Genomic DNA, 12,262 nt, shown 5'->3' with positions numbered 1-12,262 from the left:
CTTCCCGTCAAGATGGACCAAGGGAAGGACGCGCTGCCTCCTAGACATGCCGTGATCTTCGCCTTGTCTGCAGGGCCTCCGTCCCACTGATACGCCTCCAGCGCTGTACAGTGATAAGGCGTCTCAATTACTCCAAATAAACTTGGCCAAAAAATGATTGCAACAAATTTCAAACACAAATTAAAGCATTCCCGTGTCATGTCATGTCAGTTATAGCCGTTCACTTAACCTTCAGGAACACCTTTTGCATTAAATATTTCTTTTACAGGGATCACGTGACCGCCGCTCAAGTAAGGGTACCCTCAAAATCGACCAGACTAAAACGAAAGAGCCGAATGAAAAATCGACAAAAAATCACAATAGGCAAAACTTTGCAACTTTGACATACGAGAAGAAAGTCAAACCAATTATCTACCATGAACAGATTGTTTTGGTTTGCTACCTTGCGTATTTCGCGTGCAATGCTATTCCTACTGATGCAGGTGCCGATCGCAAGAGCGGTCAAAAACGGGATGTTTTACGTCTTTTTTTAGGGGTATCATCACACAAAAGCGCTATATTTTAGCAATGACTTTGTGGATTTCTTTGAAACTTTTAGAATATGTTACCAACATACTAGAGATACTTCATGCGAAAGTTTGGATCGTTACGGTTGTTTATCCAGATTTTACGCAATGTTTCTGAAAATGTTGTTAAACTCGTCATAGGATTGTTCACTTGTGTCAAACAAATTCATGACTTTGCATATTTACAGATGAATAATTGATACAGATTTTGTCCAAGGTTCATTTGCGTGTAGCCGCTGGCGTTAATTTTCTAGTCATGCAAACACATGAGAAAAAATTGAACGTTCACGCTGTTTCGCGATGACCAGGGCCGGACTACCGGGGGGGGGGGGGGGGGTTTATGGGGGTTGCGCAACCCCCCCCCTAGCCTAAACATGTACCTCACTTATTTAAAACATTTTTTATTATTGTTTATTTTATGCCGTTTCATGCAAGGAGCGACCATTTTCCTATCTCAGAATATGACCTACCCATCAGCTTCAGGGGACTTCGCCCCCTGACCCCCACAAGGGGCTCTGCCCCTTGACCCCGCCAGGGGAACATCCCCCTGGACCACCACTGGCAACCCCCCTTCTCTTAGCCTAGTCCGGCCCTGATGACAGCTGTCATCGCTGCGTGCCTCTTAAAACATGCTACGGTCACGCTTGGCTGGGCATCGCTGAGGCACCAGACGTGTTTACAGGCCTAGCAAATTTGCGTCAGTGCCTATACGCACATAAAGTTTTCGCAGTGTGTGTATCAATCATTTTTCTAATAACATGCAAAGTCATGAAGGTTTTGGACCCAAGTAAACAATCCTATGACGAGATTAAAAAAACTTCTTTCGAAAAATTGCATTACATTTTAACAAATACCTGTAACAATCCATAATTGTTGACGAAGTATCTCTAGTACGTTGGTAAAATATTCTAAAAGTTTCAAAGCAATCCATCAAGTGCAGCCTTTTGTGTGATGATACCCCCCAAAAAAAGACGCAAAAAGGCCCATTTTTGACCGCTCTTGCGATCGGCACCTGCATCAGTAGGAATAGCATAGCACGCGAAATACGCAAGGTAGCAAAACAAAACAATCTGTTCAGGGTAGATAATTGGTTTGACTTTCTTTTCGTATGTCAAAGTTGAAAAGTGTTGCCTATTGTGATTTTTTTCCGATTTTTCATTCGGCCCATCCGTTTTAGTCTGGTCGATTTTAATAATAATAATAATAATAATTGTCAGTAAGTACTGGTGTCACATGACTGATGTGAACCAGTTGATTGGCTAATGGCGATGCGCTAAAACTGTTAGCGCACTCTTGGAGTGCGCTAACTTTTCCACAGAGCGTATTCTTACGCCCTTTGCCTAAGCAAGACTGTGCTCTCATTATCAGAATTAATTACTGACATGTAGCTTATATTCTCCACAATACCAAATGACCATAAATTCCCTGCTTCTCAATTAAAGCAGAAGTGGGGTTTTTTTTCTGACAGATTGCATGTGCCTGTGCCACAGTGCGGCTGCCACTGATCTAAAAAATAGAAGCCGCTGTGTTTCATCTAATTCTCGCCGACTTGCATAGATTCTTCTCATATGCCGTGTTAGTGGCATGTAGCTTATCATCCACATTACCAAATGATGAGTTAATATAAAATTCCCACCCGCTAGCAGAAAACACAAGTGTTATTCCGATAACGTACCAGCTAGACCAGTTTGGAAGACTGACTCGATCGACTCTGTCATACGTAGCCGCACTGACTACACTGAAATACGACTGCATCAGTTCAATAAATGAATGGTTTCCGAATTATTATTTCAAGGCAAGAACAATCGTAATCGAAAACGTGTAGGGTTCAGAACGTTCTTACCATATATAAGACTTATTACCAGCGTGCCTCGTGCGTGCAGACTCAGTGGCAGTGCAGACTGCATGCAGTGGTTTGATTGTCCTAGCAGACGACATAAACCCCGCTCAGCAAATTAACATGTTGGGCAAATGTGAACGAAAAAACGATGGGAATATAATACGTGTAGGGTTCAGGGCATTCTTACCGTTCATATGTAGTACCAGACTCCCCGATGAGTGAAGATACCCACGAGAAACATGCCACATTTATTTTGGAAACCAGTGTGCTTTCCGTCGACCGTGGCAAGGGGCAAAACTCTGCACAGTCAATCTGTCGAAGCTCGATGCAGGTTTCGAAACCAAGAGCACAGTCCTTTCTCCGAGTTTAAATGAGGTCTCTATGAAAGATCATCACTTTTTAGCTTAACGCTACACTGGAATTTACCAACAGAAATTAAAACAAGAGTTTGCGTGTGACGAAAGCACGACACACTTGAGACAGCCCACACAAAAGTAGATCCAGTGACACAAACCTGACCACACAGTTACGCCTATCCAAATACGCGTTGCAAAATGTGCGTTTTGAATCTTCTTTTTTCTCTGGCGGTACTGACAATATCGTTATTGAAACAATCCCAGTGCACTAAGGGATTTATAGAGCAAATCTCGAAAATAATTATTGAACTCAGCGCTATGCGCTTCGTTCAATAATGAATTTTCTCGATTTGCTCTATAAATCCCTTAGTGCACTGGGATGTCTCAATAACTTTAATAATAATAATAATAATAATGGACATTTGCTATAGCGCATAATCATGTATATGCTCAATGCGCTTTACAATAACTAGAATTAACATAACTAATAATAAAACCATACACAATGAACAAGACCCACAATCTACATAACATAGCATACTCAGCATACTCCATGCAAGCAAACACAAAAGCTTAACACACTCCAAGCACGCAAGACCAAGCAAACAGGGTAAAGACAAAACAAAGTCATACAAGCAAAACCATACAAGCAAAATTAATACCGAACTCCATGCAAACAATACTCAAAACTCAAAAGAAAAAACATGACAAAGCAACGGAATGAGAAAAAGCCATATATATACATACAAATTCAAAACACTCCATGCACGCAGGGGGGGGGGGGGGGGGGTATCATGTGTATGCAAGTGAAAAAAGATGCGTTTTCAGGCCTGTGCGGAAAGAGCCAGAGGAGGCAGAATGACGAAGAGTGACAGGGAGAGAGTTCCAGACGAGAGGAGCAGAAACAGAAAAAGAGCGCTCACCAAAAGATTTAGTGTTGACTCTCGGAGTGGAAAGGATAGAGGTGTCTGCTGAGGAGCGGAGTGTCCTGCCCGGTGTGTATGTCTGAGTCATGTCTGTGAGGTATGCGGGTCCTGTCTGTGTGAGTGCACCATAGGATAGGCATGCGATTTTATACTTGATGCGTGACTCTATTGGAAGCCAGTGCAGTGCTTGGAGATGAGGGGAAATGTGTTCGGACTTGCGGACTCTGAGGACCAGGCGTGCAGCATTGTTCTGCAATTTCTGTAACCTGTTTAGGAGGTACTGGGGGCAGCCATACAGCAGTGCATTACAATAGTCCAGTCTGGAAAGAATGAATGCAGAGACTAGAGTCAGAGCTGCTTCTTCAGAAAGGTAATGGCGTATCGAGCCAATACGGCGGAGTTCAAAGTTGACGGCACGAGTGATGTTTTGTACCTGTGCGTTCATAGTTAGGTGGGAGTCTAGTGTGACACCCAAGTTCTTCACTGAAACCGAGAAGGGGACAACTGCATTGCCTATTGTGATGGACTCTGGGAGCTGGATGGAGGTAGACATGCGTGGAGAGGAGGCAGCCATGACTTCCGTTTTCTCATCATTTAATTTTAGCTTGTTAAATGTCATCCAGGATTTAACGTCCAGGATGCATTCTTGCATTGAGTGCATCAGAGTGTCGAAACTCTTGAGATCAGCAGACTTCTGAAGTTGCGTATCATCTGCATAAGAATGATGGAGAACTGAGTGTGAGGCCATGATGTCAGCGAGGGGTGTGGTGTATAACACAAACAATACCGGCCCTAGGACCGAACCCTGAGGCACGCCGTAGCGTAGCAGAGCAGGATCAGAGGTGCTATTGTTTATGGAGACGGTCTGGGTACGGTTGGACAAGTAGGAGGAGAACCAGAAAAGGACAGAATCACTAACGCCAAAAACGTGTTCTAAACGGCTGATGAGGAGACCATGATCAATGGTATCGAACGCTGCCGACAAGTCGAGCAGCGTCAGGATGGCAACTTTTCCTTTGTCTAAAGCGAGTAAGAGGTCATTTACAATTTTCACTAAAGCTGTTTCCGTACTGTGCCCAGACCGATATGCAGACTGCAGAGGGTTGAACAGATTGTTGGATGTGAGGTGAGCAGAAAGCTGAGACAGAACTACCTTTTCTATTATTTTAGAAACGAAAGACAGGTTACTGACAGGCCGAAAGTTTTTCAACTCATTGTGGTCCAGTGTAGATTTCTTCAACAGTGGGGTAACAAGAGCGGTTTTGTGGATATCCGGGAAAGATCCAGAAGCGAGGGAGTCATTCACAATCTTTGTAATGGTGGGGAGCACCACATCTAGACACTCAAAGAGCAAGGGGGTTGGGATCGGGTCAAGATCACACGTTTTAGGGGCAGAGCTAGTCAAGATCTTCCGGATTTTGAGGGTACCCTTACTAACTTGAGCGGCGGTCACGTGATCCCTGTACAAGAAATATTTAATCCAAAAGATGATCCTGAAGGTTCAGTGAACAGCCGTATTTGGCATATAAAGTTTTAATGAAATGACACGGGGATTAATGCTTTAATTTGGGTTTGAAAGTTGTTGCTATACTTTTTCTACCAAGTTTACAATTCACACCATGGTAACAATTTTGGCACGTCTGACGGTTGACTAATTTACAGTGCTATAGAATGATGGTTTTGAGGAAGGAATTAAATGGGACTATGATACGGCTTTTGCGAGTTTATGAATCACTTTTATCTATAGTGTTTCAGTATGATGCGAGAGGATTGCGCAACCAAAAATTAAAAAAAATCTTTATTTGAAGATAGAATTGAGATGCTTGCATGAATCATATGTAAATGACAACGTGAAAGATGGGTTGGAGAGATGAAATAAAATCATATCTTTATTTGATGATAGAATTGAGATGCTTGCATGAATCATATACAAATGACAACGTGAAAAATAGGTGGGAGAGAGATGAAAATTTCATTCGTCAGTTTCATGTCAAAACATTGGGAACACAAATTTTCCTCTTAAAAAGAGCTTTGATGATGAAGTAGAATTAGTGTTTCAAACAGAAGGAATGATATATTTACAGTTGAACACGTTGATTTTCATTAATTTGGTGAAGATTTGTTTTACTATTTATTTTTCAAAAATGTAATTCTCTGCACAAGTGAATGAATGTCTTGGAAATGTACAAAGGTGAGAATATAATTCGTAGTAATTTTAATCGTGTTTTGAATAATTAGCTTTGTATTGTAAATTATAAAAAAGTTGAAAAGATTGATGCGAATGTTCAGCACATTTTGAATAAAAATGATTTGAATGATGTGTCAATCAATCAATCAATCAATCAATATGAGGCTTATATCGCGCGTATTCCGTGGGTACAGTTCTAAGCGCAGGGATTTTTTTTTTTTTTATAATTTTTTTAAGCAATTTATATCGCGCACATATTCAAGGCGCAGGGATTTATTTATGCCGTGTGAGATGGAATTTTTTTACACAATACATCACGCATTCACATCGGCCAGCAGATCGCAGCCATTTCGGCGCATATCCTACTTTTCACGGCCTATTATTCCAAGTCACACGGGTATTTTGGTGGACATTTTTATCTATGCCTATACAATTTTGCCAGGAAAGACCCTTTTGTCAATCGTGGGATCTTTAACGTGCACACCCCAATGTAGTGTACACGAAGGGACCTCGGTTTTTCGTCTCATCCGAAAGACTAGCACTTGAACCCACCACCTAGGTTAGGAAAGGGGGGAGAAAATTGCTAACGCCCTGACCCAGGGTCGAACTCGCAACCTCTCGCTTCCGAGCACAAGTGCGTTACCACTCGGCCATCCAGTCCAATGTGTGTCTCATACCGATGAGTGACGGGCGCAGTGGCCCAGCTAGTGGTACGGTAAGACGCCGATTATTTTAATGGACACCTGACGTTTTTGTCAGATTGAATTTTGGGGTACCCTTACCTCGGCGGCGGTCACGTGATACCTATAACGGTAATCTTTGATCCGAAGAGTGTCCTAGATTGCCAAGTGAAGGGCCTTTAATGGCATATTTTAATGAAATGACACGGCAATGAATGTTTTAGTTGGGGTACAAAATGGGTGCAATTTTGTTTTGCTCAGTTTAGTATGTACCCAACAAATGCAGGTTTGAGGTTTATAATCAACTGATCACCCTTTAGCATTCTTTTTTTGTTCTATTGCCACCAGGAGATGAATGGAGAGTAAAGCACAGATTTTGTTATGAGAAATTTTATTTTTACAATTTAAATGAAAATTGTGTTTTGTTTGGTTATTTTAGGGAACATTTGAGTTATCAGACATATTTCGTAAATTATTGTATTTCTTAACAAAAATTACCATTGAAAAATTCAAATATGGAAAGGGTTATATTCCCCAGAGATGATTTCATTAATAAATACTGGTTCCATTTTTATTCTTGGCCTACAGAGAAAGAATACATATATTCTTGTACATTTTGTTCGTCTACATTCAGTAAAATACAATGGTTTCAAAGTACATCACATTTGTCATATGGAAACCCAAAAGTTGTGACATGGATTTTAAGAACACAAAAATATGTTCTTTGTTTTGTTGTTGAAAGTTTGTATCATTATCTAACTGAAGTATTACCGAAAAAAGTGAAGAGAATACATTCTAGTTGTCATTTCATACACGTAATAATAATTTAAAGGACTAGAAATGCATTTCACAAAATTGTACAAAGCTCCGAAGAATAGCCCGAGAAAAGCAAATAATTCGGGTACATGTATATTATTGGACTGAATATTAGGCCTACAAGGGAATTTATGAGACAGCAAAACAACGAAAGAAAGACAAGGCCAAACAAACATGCGTTGAAGCAGCCTGCATGCACATGAAATCCCCAAAAATGTAAGAGGAATAAGAATAAATTCAATTAGACACGGATAGGGTGCTCAAATATATTCATTAACAAATGATCAACTCCGGTACAATTCATGTTTACACGTACATCCTTTCTTAGTAAAGGTTTGTGATAAAGGTATAATATTATGTGGTGCACATGCCCACTGTGATACTCACCGCTTAACGCCACCACAAACAGCACAACGCCGATCATCCGGAAACGAGCTGACGCCATTGTCAGAGAATCATCCGAGTGGAGGAGGATACTTTCTTTTTCTTCTTCTTCTTCGTTCCTCCACGGAGAGCCCGAATGCCGGCGTATCGTCTTGCTAGATTATTTATAGGCACATTAAAAGCAAAATAACGGTTGTAGGTCACAAATGTTGCGACATCTGTTGCAACAATAACTGGCAACATAGTTGAGTTCAACAAGATCTGTGACATGGCACACTTTTCAAACGACGGTTTCAACTTTCTCTGCTCGCAAGAAGGGGGTGCGAGGAAGGCGGGAAGGGGGTAAAGGTGACAGCAGTGCAAGAGCCGACTTTCAGTCAGACACACACACACACAAAAACACACACACACACACACACACGCACACACACACACACACACACATACACACACACACACACACACACACGCACACACACACACACACACACACACACACACACACACACACACGCACACACACACACACACACACACACACGCACACACACACACACACACACACACACACACACACACACACACACACAGACACACACACACACACACATTTACGGAGGGAGAGTCTCGGAAAAACAGGGGCGGACAGAGAGAAGAGAGGAAAGAAGAGAATAACAAGTCGCGTAAGGCGAAATTACTACATTTAGTCAAGCTGTCCAACTAACAGAATGAAACTGAACGCACTGCATTTTCATCAAGACAATACAGTTTCGACAATCGCCTCGAGAAGGAAATCGCTCACCTCGCACGTGCAAAACGCAGTGAAATAGACAAGCAAGAATTGCGCGGTAGCGTATTGCGCTCAGCAGGAAAGCGCGCTTGTCTGTATAAAGTATGAAAGAAAGAAAGAAAGAAAGAAAGAAAGACAGAACGAAAGACACAAAGACACAAAGACACAAAGAAGGACAACAAGAAAGAAAGAAGAAGAAAACAATAGAAAGAAGGAGAGATGGAGAAGTAAAGACGAGAAGGAAATGTTGAAGTGTTAGGATATCGTCAAATTTCGTGACGGGCTTCCTTGCCTTCTGTTTTTCCGTCTGTCTATCCAAACACATGTTTTCAGCACGTTTAACACACAGAAAAACCTCCGTTTGGAGACCCCCTCCGTTTGGAGACCCCCTCCGTTATGAGACCCCCTCTGTTTTACGACCTTATTTCCCAACATTTTCTATTCACAAAACTCTTACATCTACCCTCTATTTGTGTAATCCCTCTATTATGGGAACTCATTTTGTGAGATGTTAGGCAAACAAAACAAAATAGTCTGTTTACGGTAACCCGACCGACCCTATTTTTTTCGCGCGACCCTGGACTTTTTGGCATTTGGGGGAAAAAAAAAATAACGTAAAAATATGGTTTTTTGGGGAAGAAAAAAAAAATCCCGACCTACCGACCCTATTTTTTGGCCTATGTTACCGTAAACAGACCTCTTTTTTTGGCCTTAATATGAAGTCTGACAGCATAGGTCTCACTGTATCATTTATTTCTGTGTCAGTTCTAACACCCTTTAGTTTGCTTTTAACTGTGTTAACCTTCACCGTGACTTGGGGGTCGTGTATATATGAAACATCGTCAGGCAACAGGTGTGTTTTTTTTCTAAAATTGTTTGTCCGGGAAATAATTTGTTCTGTCCGTCTTTTCGTTAGATTGATTTGTCTGTGTGTTAATTTCTTTGGTCGATGTTGCTGGTGTACGTGTTTCTCTGTTGTTGTTGTTTGCTTGTTTTGTTTGTTTGGTTTTTTTTCTTTTTGTTTCCTATGTTTCTTTTTCTTGAATTGTCTGTCTGTCTGTCATTAGTTTTTAGCATTGTAAAGGGATGTTTTTCGTTTTGTTTTGTTTTGTTTTGTTTTGTCTGCTTCTGTTGGTTTCTGTGTGCTTGTCGGTTTCTATATCTATATACGGCTTGTGTGTGTGTGTCTGTCTGTGTGTTCACGATGCACGGCCAAAGTTCTCGATGGATCTGCTTCAAATTTGGTGGGCATATTCAGGTAGACCCCGGACACAATCTGGTCGATGAAAATTTTCAACACGTGCTCTCAGCGCGCAGCGCTGAAGCGATTTTGGTTTTTCTGGTTTTTCTGTACATCCATTCCCAGTAACTCTTCCTTATCTCTTCTCCAGTGTTTTGCGCGTTTATCTCCCTTCCTTCGTGTGGCGTCAATCGCGGGTACCCGGCGAAGCCGGCGTACGGTGCGCAACTCACCCGGCAACTCACCCGGCTCTACTTCTTCCCGGCGAAGCCGGGTATTCATACTCCGTCTCGCGATCATCCCGGCGAAGCCGGTACCCGGCGAAGCGGGTATTCATCGTGTGTGTATATATATATATATATGTCTTTCTCTAAAATTATTGGCCTGTCTGGCTGCCTGCCTTCATGTCTGTCTGCATGTCAGTCTGTCTGTCTACCAGCCTGCCTGTCTGCTGTTTGTTAGGTTGGCCTGTCTGTCTGTTTTGAGGGTTGATTTAGGATTCGTGTCTCTGCATGACTCTGCTGTTTGTGTGTTAGTCCTTTTTTTTAATTTTTTTTTTTTACTTTTTGGTTTGTTTGTTTGTTTGTTTGTTTGCTTAACGCCCAGCCGACCACGAAGGGCCATATCAGGGCGGTGCTGCTTTGACATATAACGTGCGCCACACACAAGACAGAAGTCGCAGCACAGGCTTCATGTCTCACCCAGTCACATTATTCTGACACCGGACCAACCCGTCCTAGCACTAACCCCATAATGCCAGACGCCAGGCGGAGCAGCCACTAGATTGCCAATTTTAAAGTCTTAGGTATGACCCGGCCGGGGTTCGAACCCACGACCTCCCGATCACGAAGCGGACGCCTTACCACTAGGCCAACCGTGCCGGTTTGTTTGTTTGTCAATGCAGCTTTAGATAATTATCAAATGTATTCTTCTTCTTGTCGTTCGCCTTTACACTTGGAATCCAGCTCTGGATATGAACACACCGGTGACACTGTGACGGTTCCCCTACGCTTTGTGTTCGGTGCCCTGACCCTTTGTGTTCGGTTCCCACTCGGTTCCCACACGCCAAAATTCGCGGACAAAACATCCATTTATGGTAGTATTACGCAATGTTGCTCTCTGAGAATGGTCTTGTTAGATCTGTGAGTGTTTACACTACATGCCTAGGTGCTGTTGGATTGAAGGTTTTTGATATTTTAGCCGTTATTAGGTAGAATGCCTTCCACTTTACTGCAAAACTGCATAATTCGTAGCATCGGCAAGAAATATCCTACCAAAAAATGCCTGCTTGGAACTGTCGTTGGTCCAGCAAAAAGTTCAACATGTCTGTAGCAGACAGCCCAAGTTTCAAGATTGTAGGGCCATCCAAACAGCCGTAATAATAAAAACAACAAAAGTAGTCAGTGAAATTGGCTGTGTTCGGTCCCCACACACTTTTGTGACGTAGGCGTGACGGTTCCCATAATTCATTGTGTCGGTCCCCACTTTCTGTGTCGGACCCCACTTTCGACCTAATTTCTCTGTGACGGACCCCACAACCAGCCTATTTTGTGTCGGTCCCCACACCTTCTTGGATTTATGACTTGCCGGTTACTTGTATCATTGTATTCATTGAATCTAATTGTCTCGGAGTTATTTTTCAGCAAAAACCGGCAAGGCAGCACCTTTTGTGATACCAAGTAAGTCAGATGACATCAGTATGTGTGTGTGTGTGTGTGTGTGTGTGTGTGTGTGTGTGTGTGTATGTGTGAGAGAGAGAGAGAGAGAGAGAGAGAGAGAGAGAGAGAGAGAGAGAGAGAGAGAGAGAGAGATTGACACCTTTCCAGATCACTCCGGTTATGCGACACTACCGCGAGTATAACACTGCCGCGTGTCACACTACCGCGAGTACGACACTACCGCGTGTAACACTACCGCGTGTCACACTACCGCGAGTACGACACTACCGCGAGTATAACACTGCCGCGTGTCACACTACCGCGCGTACCACAACCGCGAGTACCATAACCGTAGAGAGAACGCATGCAAACTTACTTCTTGTGAGTTTGTGTTCTAACGGCTTTGATTGGAAGCAACCCATTCTATATGTATTCTGATAGTGTGTTCTGATCGTTTTGAGTTCTTGGTTAGCATGACAAAGATTGAATTAGTGTTCAGAGAACAGACCAGGCCTTTTTGTTTATATTTCAAGGAAACATTTCAACCTTTGCCTTCAGCCATGGAAGTCATAAAATGACACGCGGTAATGTTATACTCGCGGTAGTGTGACACGCGGTAGTGTTATACTCGCGGTAGTGTCGTACTCGCGGTAGTGTCGTACTCGCGGTAAGTTTTGTTTCCGTACCCGCGACAGCGGCAGCGACAAAAGAAAACGCGCGCAAACGCGTGACGTGTTTCCGTACTTGCGTTTTAAACATGCGGTAAAATCTGTAAACTCCCGCGTTGCCGCGCGACAACGCGAAAAAATCGCTCCAGG

The 12,262-nt window shown here is 42.6% G+C and overlaps 1 protein-coding gene across 1 annotated transcript in view; it reads right to left on the bottom strand.

The window, feature by feature from the left end:
* LOC138957434 (uncharacterized) overlaps nt 1-7,891 on the bottom strand; it is a gene marked incomplete at its 3' end in the record, with an annotated part of 11,219 nt that extends 3,328 nt beyond the window's left edge. The window contains exons 1-2 of the mRNA XM_070328561.1: nt 7,760-7,891; nt 1-103 (exon numbers count right to left, since the gene is read on the bottom strand). The exon at nt 1-103 is cut by the window's left edge and continues 34 nt beyond it. Of these exons, the coding sequence (XP_070184662.1) occupies nt 1-103; nt 7,760-7,817 (161 nt within the window). The remainder of the gene's footprint in view (nt 104-7,759) is intronic.
* Between the last annotated feature and the right edge of the window lie 4,371 nt (nt 7,892-12,262).

This window comes from Littorina saxatilis, unplaced genomic scaffold, assembly GCF_037325665.1.
Source record: "Littorina saxatilis isolate snail1 unplaced genomic scaffold, US_GU_Lsax_2.0 scaffold_818, whole genome shotgun sequence".
In the NCBI taxonomy this organism is placed as follows: Eukaryota; Metazoa; Mollusca; class Gastropoda; order Littorinimorpha; family Littorinidae; genus Littorina; species Littorina saxatilis.
Note: the sequence above shows the minus strand (reverse complement) of the source record. Positions and strands in the feature narration are given on the sequence as shown.